Source organism: Maylandia zebra, linkage group LG5 (genome assembly GCF_041146795.1).
Source record: "Maylandia zebra isolate NMK-2024a linkage group LG5, Mzebra_GT3a, whole genome shotgun sequence".
Classification (NCBI taxonomy): domain Eukaryota; kingdom Metazoa; phylum Chordata; class Actinopteri; order Cichliformes; family Cichlidae; genus Maylandia; species Maylandia zebra.
Window position 1 is genome coordinate 32,888,747 of NC_135171.1, and position 22,899 is coordinate 32,911,645.

The window sequence follows — 22,899 nt, forward strand, 5'->3', positions numbered from 1 at the left end:
TATAACAGAGCCATGATTGATAATCACTTTATTCCGTGCAATAGCACTGTAAGAGAATAATAGAGCCGCAATGCCAAAGGCCCTCAAAAATCCTCTTTTACATGAGAGTGAACATTCCAGTCCAGGTCCTGGGGCAGCAAAATGCAAAATGTATGGCATAAGCCACTGTCATGACTACAGACTATATAATGCACCTAATCTCCTACATGATACTACAGATGTACTTTTTATCTTTTCCCACAACATGTTTGGAAATCAACCCATCATAAAAGATCAGAATTGATCAATAAGAAAAACAAGTGCATTCATCAGAACGCATAATATCCAAAAAGGTGATTCTTCTAAAGTCATATCCGACAAAAGTGCCCATGTCACTTTGTGAAGCATTATCATCTTTTGGAGGCATGCATCACAATGAGAGACATCCTCAGTGTTATTTTGGCTGCTTTATAATCACATGTAGAAAATTAATCAGTGTTTGCTCTCTCATTTGTACAGAATGAAAGAAGTGATGTGCTTTCCATTATCTCTGCCTGTCAAACAAGGAAATGTGGGAAATGGGATTTTTAGCAAATTAGTAGGTAGCTTAAAGAAAAACAGACCAAGACAGCAGCGATGGCAGATGTGTCCTTAATTGTGCATAGATTTTTAGGATGAATTAGTTGGTTCAAATTAATATTTACAAGGACACAGGGTCCTGTTAACTTATTTTGTTGCAGCACGAATCATGCAATCATTTCAGAGAACAGTTTACAAGATGTTAAATATTGGCTTTGGAAAACTTTATTCCACTCTTACAGATTATTTTAATCCTAAATCCAATTTGTTCAGCATATGATGTCTTACAAGTTAGCATTCTGAGCTTGAAATATTCAATAACGTCTCACAAATATTGGTATAAGACAGAATGTTTTTAAAGCTTACGCATTCTACTAATGTGCATTTAATATCCACAAAGTATGGCTCAGCAAATCAGGCACAAGTAATGCAGAAGTAGTATCAAGTGGAAAATGTCTCAAAATTGATGATGGTAATACTGTTTAACACTGAGAAAAATTATTGTCACAATAAATATGACTAGTCTGTAATCATTTAGACAGCACAACAAATAATCTAAAAAGACTTGTGTCACTCAACTCCTCTTCGAAGACTTTCATATCGAATATGTCTATTTATATCGCTGTCTAAAGTGTTTCCATATCCATGTCCCACTGTACATACGATCTGTTAATGGGAGAGGAAAGGAGCAGAACTGCAGAATAATGAAACAGAAATAGAACTTTAGTTTCTCCCTGCAGCTACATTTGTGTCATTCATTTTATTCATGTCTTTGATAAAACATCCATTTATTCCTTTTCTTTTAACTAAACCAGACAGGTGACAAAAAACTTATTCTTGATATTTTGCTGGAAGTAACACCTCAATAATGTATTATTTCCAACATGTTGAGAGCTGACATAACACAGGGCTCAGTGCACCCTGTTAAGTCATTCAGACATTTAATCAATATTTCTTTTATGGCTATAAATGAACTTGTCTGTTAATGTTTACGGAAACAAATCAGTTATCTAGGCTTACTGAATTAATTCCCTATTATACCAATCTATAGCCAACACAGGTGTTATTGTGTACCCACACCATTTTGTCCAACAAAAGCTCGAGAACAGGTGCATAGATCTTTCTAATCCGCACTGCTCTCCCTCCACCTGCTGTGATAATTAATGAGGTGCTGCAGTACACATTGACAAAAGCTTCTTCTCTACGCAAGTTGTTGAGTAGCTGTAGGAATTAGCAGCAGATGCAATAGGGTCATTGTGGATAAGGTTGATGTTTTCACTTCCCATTGTGCTATTGAATTTTAAGCTGTCACATGAGGTAGACTGGTAGAAAAATTTGGTGGAGGAAAAAGTGCCAATCACTACAACAACCGAAAGTAAGCAAACTTTGGAGAGAAAATTTGTTGTATCTCTGTACTGTAGGTGTTGTGCAGGTTTGAGCAACATCTGCTGTGCATTAGAAAGTTTTATGAGTAAGCTATAAATACCACAAAAATCCCCTGCAGCACAACACAGCTCATAATGATATTGTGTGTCCAGTAGCAGCAGGGCCCACGGAGGCAGCCTTGTCAATAATATTCATATTACAATTAACATTGATGTAACAGTGAATGTGACTCAAAAGGGTAAAGCTGTCCACTAAGTGTAAATATTTCAATATGACATTTGAAATGCTTTACTTTTGTACTAATTACTATAGTGTTAGGAAGCACTTTCTGTTGCATTTTGATAATAATGTCATATTAAAAAGGAAACAAGAAGGTAATAAGATGGAAGTAACAAATTATTGCCAAAAATCCAAGTAATTGTCTTGTATCAACAGTGGTGCTGAGTAGTATTACATTAAAGTTTATTTAATAACAACAGGTAATAATAACAGGTCAGAAACTGGTGGTAATTAGGTGGAAATAAAATATGCCTATAAGACTAATGTGTGGTAATAACATGACCCAGGACTGCAAATTGCAACACTATTTCTTTTTAATTAGTGTGAATGCTTGAAAAGCATTCACAGTATTGTTGTTGTAATCTTTATTATTATTATTATTATTATTATATTTTATTCTGTATTCCGTACGTTTTTTGTAATCCTACTCCTTCAAAACCGTTCAACTTAGAAAAACCATTCCAACACCGTTAGATTCCTATTCTTTTGGACAACACTGCTTCCATTTTTCATATTTTTAACATTTATATTTTTAATTTTATTCAACTTTATTCAACAAAAATTTATAATGTATTTCAATGGGGAGACCCTTCAAATCCTCATTCAACTTACTCATTTTTAAACTCTTACTACTTCCACATACATTGACATAGAGCCACCATTCAAACTTTAAAACGAAGACAAGACATTCAACTATTCAACTTGCATTTATCTTTTCAATATCTATTATACTTTTTCTTCAGTTCCAGTTTAAGTTTCATGATGTTTTTTCACCCGTTTCAGAGTTTATAATGGGTGTGTATGGGACGGAATGTTGGGGCTAGAGTGAGGCAGCTCAACTGCTAGAGTGAGAGGAGCAAAAAAAATAATCTTAAAATCTTTTTTAAAACTGCTGCTGTGTCCGCAGCGTTTGCTCTACAGGTATGATTTTACCCTCAAAACGTAGACATGGCTGTCCTCTTTCATCCAATGTGTTTACTATTGTACTAGGTGTTATGGTTCTTTCATAAATGTCACCAATGCACAGCCTCCTCCCTCCAACTCTTCCATAGACTCTAATGTTAAAATGGCTCAGAAGGTTCGTTTGAAAATCAGAAGAGCATGGTGTCTTTCCACTGTCACCACGTCCATATAATAAACTCCACAGACATGAAAACTGAGAATTTGGTAGACTAGACATTGCTGTCGCTCACAGTGAAAGAATTTTGTCAATACGACTTTTACTTTTCATTTGGGAACGATTTGTTTCGGCCTGACTTTTCTGTTCATTTTAAGCAGCAAAAGTGAGGTGCATGTCTGTGTCCGTGTGTATGGAGCCATTGGGTGCGGTCACTATAGCAACCAGGCTCACACCTGCCTGCTTAACGAGCTCTGCCTGCCACTGTGCCAAGATTCATATTAAACACTTCTCTTTCAACTGCTGCTGTGTCCACAGTGTCACAGCCATCATTTTACCCTCAAAACGTCGCCATCGTTGTTCTTTTTCCAACATCTTGTCTTTCAAAGCTCAGAGATGTAAACTTTTTAAACTGTGTGGGTCCAAGTGGAGGGATCACATTTTAGTCATTCAGTGATTCAAAGAATATGACCTTTTAATATTCTTTCAGATGTTTTCTGACTCTAAATGTTCTTTTCTCATTTCTTAGGTTTTTCTAATTTACAATTAAAACATTTTCAGCTTTTTTCCAACTTCTTCTTCTGTGTAACCTTCAGCTTTTAGCAGTTCAGCACTGTTGTTTTCAGGTTAAATTCGGGGTTTTTTTTTTATCTCATTCAAAATTTTTAACTTAAATTCAGTAATTATTTCATTTCAATGCATACATTCAGATTCAAGCATTCACACTGCAGTTTCTTCAGAAAATGCACTTTCTAGTTACATATTAGTAACCTATTAAAGCAAACTTCAAGAAGTGTGATGATTACCTGGAAACATTTGTGGTAGTTTCACATTGGGATATACTGGTAATTTAGAACTGACCTTTACCCCGATGTTGATGATGTTCTTCTTGTTGTTGGGGATGGAAAACATCCAGTGCTGTGCTGTCACTTTAAATGTAAATCGTTCTTTTTGCTGGAAGAGTCATAAAATGTAAAGTTCCCTATTGCAAATATAATAAAAATTTACATACTAAGCAATGAACTGTAGAACTACAAATAATACTTTGAAAAAACTAAATTCAAATGACCAAAGGTTCCCCAAAGAGCTGCGGATTAAAATTTCTGTTCATTAACAGCACAAAAAATACCACAGGCTGTAACTACACAACCTTGTTTCAATGCTAATATCTGGAGGTTATGTGCAGAAATGGGAGTATGAATTCTCTATTGAGAGATAAGGCAGCTGGAGAAATTATGTGATGCATGAAATGCTAAGGAAACACTTGTAATATTCAGGGAAATCCCTGACTGCAGCACTAGCTACTGCAGAATGAAATAGGGAATGAGACAATTCTCAAATTAAAACGCCATTATTCTATATGTTTAACAATTAAGAAAGGAAAGAAATAAGAATGTGAGTGGTGCTGTTATGATGATAAAACACAGAGAACAAAAACTGAATATTTTCACATTCTATACTGAGTGTAATGGCTCTGTGGCAAAACAAAATTTACTGTGTGGGCTCTCTGTTCTTAATCTTTCCTGCCGATCTATTAATCCCACTGTATGCTGCCGTCCCAGCCAACAGCCAACAGACAGCGTAAGCAATAGGCTGTAACCATTCAGCTGCATTAAGCAGGTGAAACGACAGATATTGCGCTCAGTAGTTGTTGGCACCAAAATAGAACTAAAATGAGAATCAGTGTTGAAATTAATATGTCAATATTGTGTTTACCGCGCAGCTTGTGATACCTCCTGACCACATATTCTATTAGGGCAAAATTGAAGTCATGCATTTGTGTGTACTCTTCTGGTAAAGATAAAGTATCTAGTTAAATATGTCATTTTTTTTTCTTTTTTCCTCTCAACTCCATCTGTTTTTCTCTTTCAACGCCTCTCTGCCTAAAGGTATACTTTAAACGAGATGGTGAGCTGATAGAGGTGATCTCCTACACTCTACCGTCCGCCAACGACCAGGGGAGCAGCTCAGCAGGGGTGAGAGGAGCCAGGCCACTGATCAGCAGGGACCTTGATGACACTAAGTTACAGCGGTCCCTCTCCCTCTTGGATCCCGAAGGACGATCGCCCCGCTTGTACACAGAGAGCCCCCAACGTGTCCACACTCATGGACAACAGGCCTACGAACCCAGCCCTGCAACAGAGGTCATTCCAGAGACAGTAGTGAGCCGGGAGTTCCCCCGCTGGGTGCACAGCACAGACCCACTCTACTACTTTAGCCACACTCACATCCCCCAGAGTGATGGCTCTGTGGTGGTGCAGGCCCGACTTACTTGGACCCTCAACCCCCAGTTAGATAATGATGCCCTGTTCAGCTGCGAAGTGAAGCATCCAGCACTGTCCATGCCTATGCAGACAGAGGTCACTCTAGGTGAGTAGGATGCTGTCCAACTCATTGCTTTTGCATGCTGTACTCATTCCCACACAGACCTTTTGCTCATCTGTCCGCTTTTCCACTTCCCAGCCACCCAAAAAACCGCAAGACATACACTCGTTTCTCATTTCTTTTTTCTTTTAATCTCCTGCTGTCTCCTCGTATCCCGTTGCCGCACTTGGAGACCGACTGGGCCTCCTTATGTCTTCGTTGCAAATGTACTCAGAACACTGATTTTCATTTGATGCTGCTTAATTGTGTTACAGCTGAGCAGATTGCAAGTTTAACACTGAATGCAAAACTCACAGTGAATGACAGAGCAATTCATCGAGCTGTCTGTTGCTAGATTGAGTTAACTCAGGAGCGTTATTGAAAAAGTCAGCCTGAATTAGAGAAGTCAGATGAGAATTTAGACACACTGACCAACGTTTTATTATAGGAAAGGCACTCACAGAGATGCTCCACTTCTTCGAACCTCAGTGAAAACCTCCTTTAAGCTCTTCAGTAATATGCCTTAGTGTGTCAGAGACATAGTGTCTTAATTTTGCCGTTTCATCAGAAGGAGAAAAACGCAGTGGCATTAGGATTATTATTGTTTGTTCATCTGCAAACGATCAAAGGAGATGGAATAGCTACACAAATACTGATTTCAGAGAACAGGAGTCACACTTTATGGGAAAACTTAGCATTAAGTTTTAATAGCATCTGATCGAAGAGAGAGACACACATACTCTGACTTTAAAAATTTTGTTTTTGGGGGGTTTTTTTATTCCAAAAACAAAGATGGCATCCAGCATATCCAATTAACACTTCAAAGGCAGTACGTTGGCATCACAGTCCTGGATAGAAGCCAGCAGTCGTAACATGATAAACAGAGACAATATCTTCCATGAAAAGTTAGCAGTGTTTGAAAGCAAAAGAGGCTCTGAATGAGGAGGCTGTGGCTGGCTTACCATTGCAGTGTCACATCCTCGCCTTTCATTTAATTAAAAGTCCCCATTTTCAGTGCTGGTGAGCAGCAATGGTTACATTGTTCATCTATAGGAAATGTTATTACGTTAAGTACTTAGAGAATGCATTTACAAATTAATTACCAACTTAAAAGTGGAAAATACAATGCATGAAGGAGATGATGTTTTCGTGTCAATATTTTTTTTTAGCTTTACAAATACCCTGCCTCAATATTACGTAAATAACTAAATAAATAAAAACTAATTTATTAATTTATTGCTTAATGGGTTTATCTTTTTTTCTTTTAAGTGCTAGACCAAACCTTCCAAAAGCAGTGATTCACCCAGAGACAAGAGTGTGAGGTTGTTGATGATGATTATTATGATTAAATCCAGGCTCCATTTTTCTTTCTTTAGTAGAAGAAAGAAAAAGATTATCAGAATTGTTACTGTGAGAATAAAACTTCTACGGGCCAGAATAAAATATAGTTTTAAACAAAATGGTTTCGTAAAATCAATAACTTAGAATTGTAACTCACCTGTTCAAGTCTGAAGCAAACAGAAAATTGCTAAAGTTATACTATTAAATGTTTGTTGCTTTTTCCTCTTCATTAAGGTGTTGGAAGTCTCACTGTGAACAAGCATAGATTATTGGCTGCAAACTGGTATGGATACAGAGCAAAGAGATCTGAATAAATGACACTGATTGACTGATTACAACTAAAGTTTTCTTAAATATCTGGGAGAGTGCAATGGGACTGTATGCAGTTCTAAAAAAAAATCTGATATTTTGTTAGTCAATACAACTGAAAGGTCTAGTATTGGGGGATCAGGCAGCATTGACTGAGGACATATATGGTACCTATAGAACAATTTTTAAATTAAAATTGTTCAAAATGTATTCATTTATAATATCTACACTGTATTTATGAACTAAATGGCAGGTCTGACACATGTAAATGGCATGTGTTGTTTGTTTGTTAAAGGGAGAATTTACAGCAACTTTTATAGCTGGTATCATGAGTTTAAAAACCCACATACAAGTAAGACGTGTTTTATGGAATAAAGGCTTTATCTTCTTGAATTTAAACCTGACAACATCCTATGAAGAAAGTAAAAATGTACTTCTTTGAACTATTCAAGTGTGCTATTAAGGGATATCTGTAAAGACACTTGCCATATATGATAAAAACCATAATAATGAATTTCTAGCTATCTACAGCAAATTGATACTTTGAGTCACTTTCTCTCACACTCCTCTGACTCCTGTAATGGTTAGGCAACACATTATTCCTGAGGAAAAAAAGTTTGACAAAAATGTAGTGGGGATTTTAGGTTTAGTGTTATTTCCTCACAACTTGTATGCCAAAAAGACCTTATGCCAGATTCCATATGTGTATGTGGGTAAATAGGTTGAATCTGCAGGGCATCAATTAGAGGAGATGGGACACTCCTTTCTGTTGAAGCTTTTGGATCAGTTTTCTGTCCAGATTGACAAGGGAAGTGTTCATTTTAGGCAAAAATCATGTATATAGTGTATGGTATATGGTGGATTAATAATTAGTTGTGGACTGATTTTCCTGAATTTTTTGTTGGTGAGCATGTATTGTAGTTGTGATTTGCTCATTTTACGTTATTATAGAGCTATTTTATCTGTTAGCACACTATTTAGGTTCTTTGACATTTGTTTTTGTTGTTTTTTTATTGTTTGTTTTTGGATAGCAATAGAGTTCTAACGAAATAATAGAGGCTTCACCTGTCGTTGGCACTGTACTTATATCAATTTGTTGATGGTTTTAAACTTTTAATGGAAATCATTGATATTGAGAAAAATATGAAATATTACCAGCCATATCCCTGAAGAGGATCTACTGCCTAACAAAGCCCTTTGGCCGTTATTTAAAAACCAATTGTTGCGACTGGCATTGTCACTTTTTCAAATGGGAATTTCTCATACCACAAAATCGTCTTTTCAAATGTAATAACTGTCACCCTCATCTCCCAAGTGAATAGAAATATAGTACATCACTTGCTAGAGGGAGGCAGGCGGCATCAGTTGAAGGTATAATGGCACGAGCTGTCTTCGCAAGACAAAGTATTGCTGTAAGGATTCTAACAGCTCTTTGCCTTTTTCGCATGTTGATAATACAGATGACACAACCTGGGGGAAATGGGCCCTGTGAAACTCTTGCTAAATGTCAAAAGTGTTAATATTTTGACAAGCCTTTCTGTGCTGTGTTTGAAGTCATTAATTTAGCACTACCTTTGTTCTTTTAAAGAGATGGAAGAAGCATCAGTAGAAAAAAAATGAGAACAGAAAATGTGCGTTTGTTGATTGTTGATTGAGCGTACTTGAAATTCAAAGCATTCACTGACCTGCTCAGAGCTTGATCCATCTTGGAATGGAAGAGTATTTAGGAAAAAAAGGTAATATGGTTGTGATTCACGTACCAAATTGTGTTGAATATTATTGCCAGACTAAATGGCACTAGGTTTCTAGAGTATATCAGTAACTCTAATTCAATGTGACTGTGTAAAACAGCTCACCTTAGGATTCTCATCGCTTACATACCCAGTTCATTTATTATGCAGTTGTAACTGGATAATTGCACTCATACACACACCCTCTTGGTTCTCTCAGGTGTGTTTGGTCAGGAAATGAAAGGGAGATCTTTTCAGTGCTCATAAGTAATAAATCTTTCAGAGATTTAATATCGCCACAGGAGACAGAACGACAGTCTGACAATCGACCAATGTTGTATCACACTTCATGAATATTCATGATTGGCTCTGTGCTCACCATACAAATGAAAATGAATCTGGTGCTGGTCTTCACAAGTCTAAAAAAGTGACTCACCTTTATGAGATCATGACCATTTTATTCATGAACGTCAGTTCATTCATGAACAGTGTATCCTAAAAATTAAAATAAGTTTTTGGCTTGGATTTATTAGAATATAATTAGACAAGAGATGGAAATGTCACCACACCCTACAGCAGTGAAAAGGACTCCAGGAATTTAAACAGTCCAGTCTTTGCTGTGCCAGGTCCTGATCATCAGGTGCTCCGTTTCAGGAACACATCTGTGATCTGTGTGTGCGTTTGCATGTCTGAATATTTATGAGGATTATGTGTGTGCATGTAATGTGTTGCAGTATGTCGCTATGTTGTGACTTTGTTCAACTGCAACATAATTCCATGGTCATCGGTCTGTCTTATTTTAGTGTTTTTAGCCACCTAGTGTGTAAGGTAACTCTAAGAAACACATAGCATGGGGCCTGATTCATCATGATGGTACAATCTGGCAGTCAGTCAGGCCTCTAAATTCAGCTGCAAGCCTCTTCACCTTCTCTTTCTAAACCGAACCAGTCACCCGGCTAATACGGTAGGTTCCCTTTAATGGTTTAAGTCCGGTGTACAGCTGGGCAGACCTGTTGATTCCTTCTCTTGATATTAAAGCACACCTGATGCATGGTGTGCAGTTGCTTTTCTGGGGGGCATGTTTATTCTCTGACCTCTCTTAAAGTCATAACAGTTCTTTCTTTAAGAAGTTGGGCCTTAAGTGACATTAGGTCTCATGGGACCGTGGCTCATTTCTCCTGTGATGCCCTCACCTCAAAGAAGCTGTATCATGTCCATCACGCTGCATGCTGCCATAATCAAAGATGGTGACGTAGGACGCCAACTGTCACTGCTGGAGCAAATCCCAGAAATCGGCCATCATCTTCCCAGCCATATGCCTGGCGAGCTCTATGTGACGCCATGACACCAGTATTTAAAAATACCCTTCTGTTAGTGTGTAGGAGGTGGAAATACAGTGCTTCACACTACCATGCCAAAACTAGCCTGTTAAATGCCATCCGTCTTCAGCGTGAGATGGAACACTCATGTCAAATTGCTCACATGATGTCTCCGGTTTGGATGCCAGGGCTAAGATGTGATTATTTTGCCTGAGTTTGATTTTTCTTTTTTAAGGTTGCTGTTGCCAAAATTTCTTTTTGGAATTTGCACCCGTTTACGCTGCTTGGGGTCTGAACAGATACATCAGCTTGTAGAGAATAACAAGTTTTGCTAATAACAACAATAAAAATAATGATGATGACTATGATGATATTTAATAATATCGCTTTTCAGTCGCTTCTTTTGCAAATTTTCATGGAATTAAATTGCTTTTGTTTCTGCTTTATATAACATTCCCTAGGAGAGGATGTTATACTGTGGACAGTGTCACACGCACAATCCACAGTGTAATTTCTGAATCCATTAGTCTGATACAGGCTGGTAGTCATTGACTGCCTAAGAAAAGTCTGTGATTCATTAGTAGCATTGGACAGTTTGTTTCCAGATTAATTGCCGAAAAGTATAGGTCATTTGTCTGTTTATTTATTTATGCTTTAGTTCATCAATGAAAGCAAACACCCTGTGTGATTTATATTAAGAGTTGGAACCAAATTAAACAGAAGAACTCCTGGGTTGCATTGTACAGGCGTTACTGATAGGAGTCTCATTGCATGTGATGCTCAGTCCATTTGTTTAACATATGGAACTGTGCAGCATCTGGAGCAGTTATCTTTAGGGGAGCTGTTAATCATCACAAATCGTGCAGAACCTGCTTATATTGTCCTAATGCAGCGTGCTGTGCAGTTTAGCTGCAATGAAATGACTTACCTTCATTTTTTTTAATAGCATTATGCAAATCATTCATTTTATCTCAACACTACATGCGCAGGACAATCGCTGGCCCCTCACAATTCCATGATATTAGAATCTGGCTACTCCCTCTCCTACTTGCGCCCCATTGTTTTAGATGGTCTAAATGAAAGCCATCTGGGGGCTGCTGTCTGCACCAAGACAAGGGAATTAGCTCTGTGAGTGTCCCTTATCTCACTGCCTCCACACTCCACCCGTTTCACTCCCATTCTCCTCTAGTAATGAGTATCTACCCAATTTAGTTCCTTTTCTCTCCAAAGGGGAATAAATCCAGCACAGTTCTTTGGATGAAAGAACCTGAAGGTCCCTCACCTCTCGGCCTGTGACCTTAATAGACAGGAAATTGTATTTGTATCCCTCCCTCTGCGACCAAACAGGTATCCAGCAGGATTTGCTCCCCATATTCAGTACAATGACCTTTGTCTCTCTGTCTTTTTTTCTTTTCAGCTGCTCCAAAGGGTCCTAAACTTTTGATGTCCCCCAGCAGGGCAAAGGTAGGGGACACAGTGCGCATCACTGTGCAAGGATTCCAGGTAGGATCGCCAGGGGTAAGTGCATGGGGTTTTAAGAAAATGAAAGACTAATTAAGTCTGCAATAGGAGGAGATTGGTGCACATGTGCAGTGAAGCCTGTTTAGTTTTCCTCTTTAGTGACCACTTTGCTGGGCACAGGCATATTTTCTTTAACCTATTTATTCAAGCATGTGCAATATTTATTTTGAAAAAAATGGATTTACATTTCAACATTTTGCTTAAAGTTAGTAAAGTTAGTACACCCAAAATGCCAAACATTGCAGCTTTTCAGAATGTTTGTTTTCAATAAATCTTCAAATGTAAAACTAAAACTAAAGAATTAAAATGAATAAATTCAAAAGTACATGCTTATGTTAGGTTGGAAACTATGCTATCAGCTTTGATGCTGCTTTCAGACTTCCTGATTTCTTTTCCCAAATAGGAGCAGGTGTCTTTTGTGTGAATGGTCTCTGGGTGGTCCTGATATCTTTGACAGAAATGACACATTGAGAGTCAGTCAGGTGAATCGAATATGGCTAATCCTGATATAAAACAGCCTAATGGTGCACAGCGCAGGTGCCCTTTGTTACTTTGTAGTCTATAGGAATCATACTTCAGATTTCAAATTTAATTTAATGAAATGAAATTTATGAAATTTTATGGAACGAAATTAAAATTCTGCATTGTTGTTGTTGTCAGTTTAGTACACTGAGTTATTGACGTCAAAGATTTATACATGCATGTCTGCCCAGTGACCTTAAGATTATTTTAAAGCTTTTTTTTTAACAGGGTTAAGTTTGGTTATTATAAACAGGCTTGACTGTGGCACGCAGCCAGTTGGGCCCTTCGGCAGCGTAGGCATCAGTGCGTACAGATTGATCAGAAAGCAAATTTCCCTTATCCTTCCCCGGGCCCTAGGCTTTGGGGTTTCACAATAGATACGATACTGTGCCAAGACTAATAATTTTGCTGCCTGCCTTTGTGATGAAATAAGATGTTCCTCTGCGTAATTTGTTGTTGATGCTTCTTTTACAGAGGATTTTTTTTTCTGTTCCTTCTCATTGATGTGTTGTTTGTTTGTCAGTCTTGAATATGTTTTTAATTATATTCGTATTATTATACAGCAGTATTCATTACATCATTGTCTTAAAAACAAGTGCAACAAGTTCAAGTTTAAGATTGTTCTGTCTTAAAACACAGTAGACTTGCTCACATCTATAGTAGAGTATACACTGTGCTTGAAAAACTGTGGAAGAAGGGCAAACTGCAGTAGCTGAAAATGTTGTTTGTTTTGCTTCACTCTGCATTTGTGAATTTGCCAAATAAGCTAGCTCTTGAGTTCATGGACCTCTGTAGGAAAAACTACTCTTGAGCAGAAACAGCCACACTGACGGTTACTTTTTCAGCACAGTTAGTGATAGCACATACAGGACTTCAGTTCTACACTAACTTCATGTGGTATGTTTTTCTCAAAATGTGAGGTTATGGTGCTGACATTTCAATACATCCCTAAGTCGGGGCTCTGGTCCTCTGGAGCCCTGGAGACTGGAGCATGTTCTTTAGAAATCTTTTAAATGTGTCTTTTTTTGTCATGTAATTTTTCCTTTGAGGATGCATAGTTAGAGTGATACAAACGCCTATCTGTGTAAAACTGTTGTAAAGTGAAGCATGATTATTAATGCATGTTGTTAACTTGCCTTTGCATTAGGGGGAAATTGGAGCTTGTATTATTCATGTATACTTTGCTGTTAATCTCTTGGCTGACACTCACAGACTTTCTTTGTTCTGCCCTTTCAACACCATTCATCTGCATTTTTTTTCTTTTCGTTCCTATTTTTCTTTCCATTCCATTTGGGTGTTGATAGAACGAGGTTTTCCCTGAGCCACTCTTCACCTGGACGAGGGTGGGGGGCCGCCTGCTGGATGGGAGCACTCAGCGAGAGGGGAGGGAGCTGATTTTGGAGAGAGTGCCAGCTGAGCTTAACGGCTCCATGTATCGTTGCACAGCCCAGAATCCTCTGGGTTCCACAGATACGCACACTCGCCTCATAGTCTTCGGTATGTACGCTGAACTCTGCAACATACTCTGGTCCCATTCTGAAGCAGCTGCTACACTAGCAGTTAAACTGAAATCATATTTAATTTTGACGAATTATTTAGGGGACAATAAATATGAAATAATGTTTGTCACAGTTTCACAGGCACACATTTTACACATTTAAATGTCAAAGAAAATTGCGTAATTCTACAAAATTCGTTTTAATGTATCTATAATATCTTTGAAGAATACTTAAGAGATTTATGTGACCGCTTTTAGGTATAAATCATTAATGCTGTTGAGTGTGTGATTAATAAGAGATTGTAATTGCTTCCACAATGCATTCTTTTAAGGGCAGCACTTTTGAGAATAACTATTCTCTAGCAAGGGATTTAGTGACTATTCCATTAATGGCATGTCCTCAGCTGTTCTCACTTAAACACCAAAACACAACTATGGTATCAAAGGCTCATGCTAAAATCAAAAGACTTTGTTGTTGGCAGTGTTAGAAAAGTACTTCATTTGCTGGTGTTGATGTGGGAGCTGGAATGCTTACAGGTTCTGTTATGTCTGTGTGCCCTGCTCCTCTGGCTCTGTTTGCACTGGACACTCATGGAAGAACTGGGATCTGCCTTTCTGAGAGTCCCAATGAAATGACTTCTGTTACAGCTAAATGTCACTTTGCACGAGTGCATTGACAATTTAATCTGTCGGTCCCGTGTTGAAACATACCCCCTGACTCACTTTTCCCTGAAAAGTCATATTGTAAATGATATCCAGTAATTAAATTGGTTTATTTGAATGACCTCATGGCTAAAAAGGCTACAGCAGAGTTACAGCCAGAAGTAGGCAGACATTACTTGTCTTTAAGTCAGCTAAAATAATACCTTTTTAAATGTATGTTCAATGTTACCTGTAAAATCTAAGCACATCTTTCTTGATGACTGTCTATAGTTTCTCTGTAGCAGCAACGCTGCCAAGCCTGCATGCATACCAGATGCAAAAAGATGCTGGGTCATCTTTGAGTGGAGCTACTGTGAAGCATTCATGTAACAGAGACCTGTATTTGGAAGTGCGATAACTATAGATAGATACAGCCACTCCTCTTACGCAGTCCTTGTGTAAAGAGAATTTTTGACACTTGTACTATACAGATGTCAAGTTAAGCAAGAAAAACTGGGAGATTTCTTTGGGAAGTTTAGAAATGTGTAGTATGCAGCTTGACACCATTTTTGTACTTGAGCAACTCTGAAACAAAGAACATGTTATCCTCATGTTATCCTCATTTCTTTCTATCTCTGCACCTGAAACACTCCTTTGAACAGGGTTTAAGTGTGTCACAAATGTACAAATTACTGGGCAGGTCTAATAAGAAGCCACTTTAAGGGAAAAGTGCCACTTTAGGCGGGCGTTACCTTGAGAAGCGTTTTGCTAGGAAGTGCACTAATGTCTATTTAACACCCTGATGCATCCTCAGGTGTCATGGGCTATGTGCCTAGTATGGCCCATCTGTCTGCCTTCTCCTTGTAGATTGCCTTCACTCACTCTAAGGGGAAGTAAATGGTGATTAAGTGACCTTGGCACCATCCCCCATGGCCTTGAGATGAGACACCTGCCGGGGTAGGGGGGATGAAGAGATAGAAGTACTTGGGGGCTCTGCTCACTTCACTAAATGTTCAGTATACATCATCAAGAATAATAGAGTATAATGATAGCTTGCTATAGAGACGCTCCGCCAATGACAAGCAGCGTTCACGTCTTGATGATGTACATTTCTAGCCACCCTCAGTGATAATATCCAGTCAGATTACTTTGAAGTGAGTCAGCAGAAATGAGAAACCCAGTAGGGACAAACACACAGGCAGACAACTGTACTTCACACACATGCAGAGACACGCAAATATGTATGCCTATGCAAATGTGCTGGGCAGGCAAACACAAGCGTGCATATGGAGAGTGCAGACACTAATTTCTCTGGGCATCTCAGAGGAGCTTCTATCTTAATATGGTTGCAATGAAACAAGTAAAGTTTCACACTGTGCTTTATATGTGGCTTCCACCTGCTCATATACAACATCTAACATCCAAAAATAGCTCACAAAGTGGAATTAAAGGTTGTTGTCAATGCTCTGAAAACCCACTGCTCCCTTTTTTGCAATTACTTCATCCCTATGAGGTCTTTGAAACTACATGGTCAGAGAGGATTGTGCAGGGTAGACACCAGTGCTGCTTATTAAAGGTGCAGTAGGTTTCTCCAAACGTCTTTCTAAGACTGCCTTGCCACAGCTTTAGTTCACGGATCTCAGTGCTGCTAAAAATTTGTCTAGGTTGTTGTTTTGCAGTGCTGTGTGTTCCCAGGTCCATTTGCAGCCCCAGCCTTTCCGACTGGGGACCTGCCATTTAGCATGTGCTACAGGAACTTCATAGTTCAGTGTCACTAAAAGCTACAGCTTTTGTCAGATATTGCTGCTGAAGTTTTCCTTCTTTGTTTGCATATAATTCAGTTCTATACGTAAACTGTGTCTACATTAATGGTTGATTGTTTCCCTGATCTTTCTTTTTTTGTCCTTTCAACAGAAAATCCAAGCATGATGAAAAACACACAGAATCTAAACAGTAAGTATTTCAACCACAGAGCTGACAAGCATTCAGTGTATGTGTTTTTCATAATAATGCATCTCATAATTCTGGCTGTATTGTTTGATCGTCACATTTTCAGACATGCTGTATGTAATATGAGAACCAACTGTGACACTGCAGTCGGTTCAGTGAGAAAATGTGTGCAGAAACGTAGCACTGATCAAAGTACCAAATTCTTTAGCTGACTGCAGTTTCGACATTCAGCGTATTGACAGGTGGATGTTTTTTGATTCTGCCCTGAATACTTTGCCCCAGATACACTGCATGAGAGTGATTCATTCAGGATTAATCTTTGCTGATGTTCAGTACCAGCAAGCAACAAACCCTTCCACTGACTAACCGTGCCTGTCACTTATAGCTAAGTGTGAGATTATCGGTGTTTCATATATGCATTGGTGCCTCATTTGCGGCTTCTGAGATTATCATATGTAAAGATGAGGGATTGTCAGGAGAAGCCGCAGGGCTGTGACAACAACCTTTCCATCTTTCCTGTTTTCTTGCCCCTCCCTCTCTCTTTTAGCTCTAATTTTTTTCTGTTTGTCTTTCAGTTCTATCTCCCTGGCTTTTGTACTCACTTTCTATCTCCCAGTGCCAGTTTCTCTTAGTGCTTCATCCATTTTTGGTAGCTCTTTTCCTTTTGTCACCACCTTATTTCCCTCTCTCTGCTTTTTCTATTTTCCCTCCTCCATCATATTTATTTTTCCTGTTTTTTTCTCTTGAGCCTAGCTCACAATCTCTGTTTTTGATGCAGATTTTCCATCACGTCGGCCTCATGTGGAGTGCAGATTATGCTGTAGTATAAGAAAACATTCAGAGCTGGTTAAAAGCCAGACTCTGGATTCTTGACTGGTGGGTTTCTGAATCATGACTCACCAAGACTCAAATAAGAACATAATCATATAGAGACAGAAATCAGGGTTTAGATACAGAAATAGGGATAACTCAGTTAAACATATGGAGACTCTTTCTAGTGTAATTTCCCCCCATGCTCCGAAAAGTGATGAAGTACAGCATGACACTATTTGTGGATTAGTTCACACAGGAGTGTATTTATTAGCTGTTGTAAATTGTAACTTCTCTTACTTTTAGATGCAAAAGGAATAAAGAACCTATGTTATGCCTTGCATGTATATATATATATATATATATATAATTATTTTTTGCAAGGATTTGATTTTGCTTAACTGGAAAACACATCTGAATGATATATTTGCCTGAAGTATAATCCTCAGTGCATGTGTGCACTGCCTATGTTTGTCCCAATAAACAGTGGGAACAGCTTCCCAAGCAGATGGCATGCAGAGCTGTCTTTAAGCTTAAAGTCAGGCAAAATTTGAACAGCCTTGTAGTCCAGCAGCACTTTACTATTTTTTTCCTGTTTCCTATAAACCTTTCTCCCACTATCCATTTTTTTTACTCTTCATTTTGCCATTTGTCCCCCTCCCCCCCGCCACCCCCGTCTTCCTCTCCTGTTCCCTTCCTATCTTAAGGATGCAAATCTAGGAATGCAAATGCTATGGTAAGCACAGGAGCAGGTGTGTCACAGCAAGGACAGAATCAGGTCAGCATGGACGCGCAGACATGCCTTGCATGCAAGTCAAATTGGTACAACATAGCCCCAAGAGGTCACTACACACGTGCCGCAGCTTAATGCCTGAATGCTGGACTCCTCATCTGGTGCAAGTAGGAAACGCCACATCTGCCAGTCAGTCAAGTCTGTCATAGACAAGAATACTAGTCTCTGAAACAAATTGTCAAGCTACATGATGTTGCAATGAACGGAATTTAATAGATGAGTGAATTTTGAATAAAAATGTGACATGTTTCCTGTCACATAAAACTCTACCAGTCAGTCAAGGGTGGTAGAAGCATCACAAGTTTGGAATTGTCGCCCTATGGTGCAAAATGCATCCGCTTTGCTGAGACACAGCTGTTTAACCATAAGGCAAGATTCAATACAAGTCATAGCTGACGGACTTTGCATTCACCGAGTCAAAAATAGCAATATTGCAAGAGCCGTGTGTAGTAATCACATAATATACATTTTCCAAAAACCTTTATTAGAACACAAGTCAGATCAGAAAGGATTCAGACTGGTGGGCATACAAACGGATGCGTCAAAGCCACTGTCAGAAATGTCGAGCCGATTTGTAAAGCCAGCTAACTTAACTTAAACCTTCTCTGGAGTCAAAGTATTCGTGTGAAAAGAAAGCATTATGATTCCAGCTGACATTTTAGAGCCAGTATATCTGAGGTAAAGTCATCCTTCTTTTTTTTAAAAACATGTTGCCACAGAAATCAGTCCCAGTTGTCTAAAAAAAATCAGGTTGGCAGAAATGCATTGAGGTCTGAGCCAAAAACTGAAGGTAAACAGATGGCTGGGTGACTTGCATCCATGACTGTAGACTGGAATAGAACCTCAGATGATGATCTTATGGTTGGGTGAGCTCATTACCAAATGAGATGAGGTATTTATTGAAAAGATCCAGTTGTTATTGTCTGATGTTATGTGACTTGCATAAATAAAGTGGAATTTAATGTATGTAAAATGTCAGATGGCACTCTAGAGTTCTCCTGAAATTAACCTTCAGAAGTGATTTATCATGGAATCCTGATTAATTTGTGAAACTCTTTTTGATTTAACTCTTACTAATTAACATTTGTCAGTGGGTGGAGCGGGTGGATCCTTCAGAATCGCTTGCTGTGTTATCTAACAGGCCTAACCAGATAAAATTTTGAACCTCAATCTTACCGCACACAGTGTGGTCATCCTCTCACAGTGAGAGTGATTGTAGCCACAGTCTTGGCACTACTGGGACAAATTGCCGGTTATATCAGCAAAGACACACCCACGGTCGTTCACAACTTTCCTCCCTCAGCAGCCACAAGGGAGGTTCAGAAAGCATTAGCTGCACAAAGCAAGTTTCTTTCATGACTTCTCTTCTGTAATGTAGTACAATGCTGTTAAATGAAAAGCGCAAACACTGTAAATAGAAGTATTGTTCACCATATCCAGGCATTTAATTTTTCAAGAATGAGAAATAAAGACCAATGTTTATATTCAGCTTAACTGTTAGCGAGATCAAACAGGGATTTTTGGATTTTATGTCATTGCTGTATCATATAATTTAGCACTTCAAAAGCAGGGGAAAACAGGGATTTACTATTACTCAGCTGCAATAGGAAATCATTTAACCCTCTTAAGCAGCAAGAAGTTGGAGTAATGTGTCAAAATCTAATGAATACATGTGTCAAATAAAGTTTTTAACAGTTAAAGAAGGACTAATACATTAATCTATATTTCTACGAATCTTGAAACATAATGTTGACTTTGCTAATAGTGCTAAATATAAATTGAAATTTCTCTTTAAAGATCCGATAGCAGGCAGCTTTTAATAGGATCCCTCGACTTTAGATCTCCAATAAGTGTTTCTGTGTAGTTTCTCACAGGCTTCCGGTACCTCTCTTTTTTGACTGCTAGTCCATTCTTCCTGTGCTTTTGTTAAATCCCAAACTAGTGATTTTCAAGATGATTCATATCCGGGGACTGAGATGACCACCAGGCATGTGCCTGGGCTAAATCGCCTGGTATTTCACCAAATCCGTAATGTCAGTCACAGTCGATTTTTCCCTTTTCTGCAACAGCTAAAGGCAACCACATCCATGCGTGCTTGTCTTGTTGGTGATGTCTTCTTGTCTGGGCCTTTCATGTCTTTAACTAATACACTTTGGTGAAATAACTGTTACCCTTTAAAACAATAACTCAGGTTGCCAAGTTGATTACACAGCTGGAGCACGTGCTGAGACAAGATTTTGGTACATCTTTATCACAGCTGAAGCAAATTCAGGTGCTGTTATAGCATTTTAGTTCCCAATAGTTTAATTATATCCTGACATGTGGTAAGTTTAATAGTAAGTTATTTAAAAACAACAGTTTTATGAAATAATTGAATCATTCTCATCTACATTTCTATATTTCACTCTGAATTAAACACACAGTTACGAAAATTAATGAATGGATGTATTTCAAAAATGTCATCCACCTCCATAAGATGTTAAACATTTTAAACATGTTATTTTGATTACATCTCTCGACTCAAATGTGATTTATAAAAATGTATAAACATCTTTGGAAGGTTTAATAGATAAACCCTTAACAGCTCAGCAGGGCTAAATAATTTTGATTGCAGCTGTACCTCAAGTGATTTCAAGCCCCTGAGTTGAGACATTTAGAGAAGAAATGTTTTTCTGATGAAGCAAAGTCTCAGTCTATAAGCAACAATCAGGTTAAAATAGTTTATGTGTGTGCCATAAACAATTTTATAAGCTACAGCAGCATGGCCACTATTGTTTTCACCTTGTAAGTCTGTCTAACTGTCTGTGTGTCATGGCAAAATGTGGTCCTGGGGATGCCTACTATAGGTGGAACTGTCAAATAAGTGGTTTGAAGTACTTTCAGATGGGTATGTGGACAGCCGTGCAAGATACAGTCCCAAAATTTTACAGGTGTATAGTTGGGATCGGTTGTGAAGATTGGTGTCATGTCACCCGTGAGTACTGGGTAAAGGGCACCTGCAGTAGGCCTTGAGCCGCTTTAAGCTCTGATAACACAGTCTTTTGCATTCTTAATGTATTTGTAAGTCTCATAGGTGTCTTTATCTGGTTTATAAACATAAAAATATTTTCCACAATAGGCCTGGTGGGAGAACTCACTGGCAGCTGTTATGATCCCATCACAATATGGTCTTGTTTATTTAATTGTTTTCAGTTGAGTGAAAACATAGAACAGTTCAATGCCCTTAAAAATCCCTTCTTGATGAAATTCCTATTTTACTGTAAATAACATATTTAGCCACTTCAAGCACGAGTATAATTCAGAAGAATTGCTCAGTGGGATGAACAATTGCTTTGTGTTTTTAAATTTATTATTTATGCACTACAATACATCAAAACGATGAATGAAACGGTCTGATTGTCGTTTTCTTTGGTTTTGTAGATGAAGCCCCCCGCATGGATATGCTCGGATTAACGTGGATGGCACTTGTCCTCACAGTGACAGTGGAACTGACGTGAAACCTCTCATCCAAGACGTTCTCGCTCACACATACTTGCCCTTCTTATGTAACATCAACACATGCACACAGTAACACACACACACACAATCACACAAAACTTAATTCCCACAGTCCCACAAGCCTTCTCCAGTCATCAACAGACCCTGCATACGTCAGTCGATCAGGAAACAGTGCCACCACACGATGGCTCTACACTGTTTTTGTAACAAAAATAATAACCAAGATAATGATATGAAAAGAACAACATGATGAACATGACGGTAACCACCTCCTATATAGCCCCGCCCAGTTACACCTTTTTTTCGTTTCTTGTCCCACGTCTGCCTGTTGACCAATAAAATCAGTTGATTTGAAATGGAAAAGAAAAAAAGCATTTGGATTTTATTTTATTGACTCACAATATTATTGGTACTGAAATTGGTACTGAGATGTGAAAAATGGAACTGATTTTAGACTGCGACACCACATCAACCACACCTGCTACATATCCTGGGATGTACCTGACTGAGAGCAAGCTGATAAACCATGGGAGAATAAATACAGATGCTCGAAGTGGAGACGCTTTTTTATTAATATACAAATTTCTTTTTTTCTTTTCTTTTGTTTTCTTTCTGATGGCTCAGAATGTACGAGAGGATTTAAATGCAGAAACTAGAAAAAAAATCTCATTTTGAGTGTATTTTGTGTACATCAGTGTAAATACTGAAAAATAATTAAAAGAGGTTATATGGGTTATGGTGAGGGATGGTTGCTGAAATAATTGGAGTTTACACTCCTCCACCCTTGTTTGTACTTCATTCAACTCTGTTTTCAGAGATAATTCTTGGCTGAAAAGGATGGAAACATTAACAGCCTTTTTGTTTCTCATTTTGGCTTTTTATATCTATATGGCAGGTCTCCAAGGACAGAGTAAAAAGTATCTAACATATGTCTGCTGTTTTGGGGTTGTGGTGCATGTGACGTTTGAAGATTCTTTCTCCTTTTGGTGTGTTGCAAATGACAGCACTGCAACTCATTGTCACTGGCCTGTAATCCAGTTATTTACTTGTGACATACTATCTTAAGTGACCTACATTGTGTACAATACGTAACTCTTACCCAGACATTTACAGTACTAGTAGGATCATTTTAGCCGCCATCCCAGGGAGGAGTTCACCTGAGGCAGCTTGTGTAAACAGGGTTGTTGCATTTGTTTCATTTCACCTCTATTAAAATGGAGAGATGACAAAACTCAAAAGCCTTGACTTTGCTTAAAACAGTG

The 22,899-nt window shown here is 38.4% G+C and overlaps 1 protein-coding gene across 5 annotated transcripts in view; it reads left to right on the plus strand.

Annotated features, from left to right (window-relative positions):
• The window catches only part of igsf21a (immunoglobin superfamily, member 21a), a 189,055-nt gene extending 166,221 nt beyond the window's left edge, over positions 1 to 22,834 (plus strand). For 4 of the 5 annotated variants that reach the window (XM_004547443.6, XM_076884231.1, XM_076884233.1 and 1 more), the window contains 5 exons: positions 5,230 to 5,710; positions 11,821 to 11,921; positions 13,751 to 13,943; positions 16,501 to 16,539; positions 21,560 to 22,834. In XM_004547443.6, the coding sequence (XP_004547500.1) occupies positions 5,230 to 5,710; positions 11,821 to 11,921; positions 13,751 to 13,943; positions 16,501 to 16,539; positions 21,560 to 21,636 (891 nt within the window). In that variant the 3' untranslated portion in view covers positions 21,637 to 22,834. The remainder of the gene's footprint in view (positions 1 to 5,229; positions 5,711 to 11,820; positions 11,922 to 13,750; positions 13,944 to 16,500; positions 16,540 to 21,559) is intronic. The other variant, XM_004547444.2, reaches the window with a different exon arrangement.
• The last annotated feature ends 65 nt before the right edge of the window (positions 22,835 to 22,899 follow it).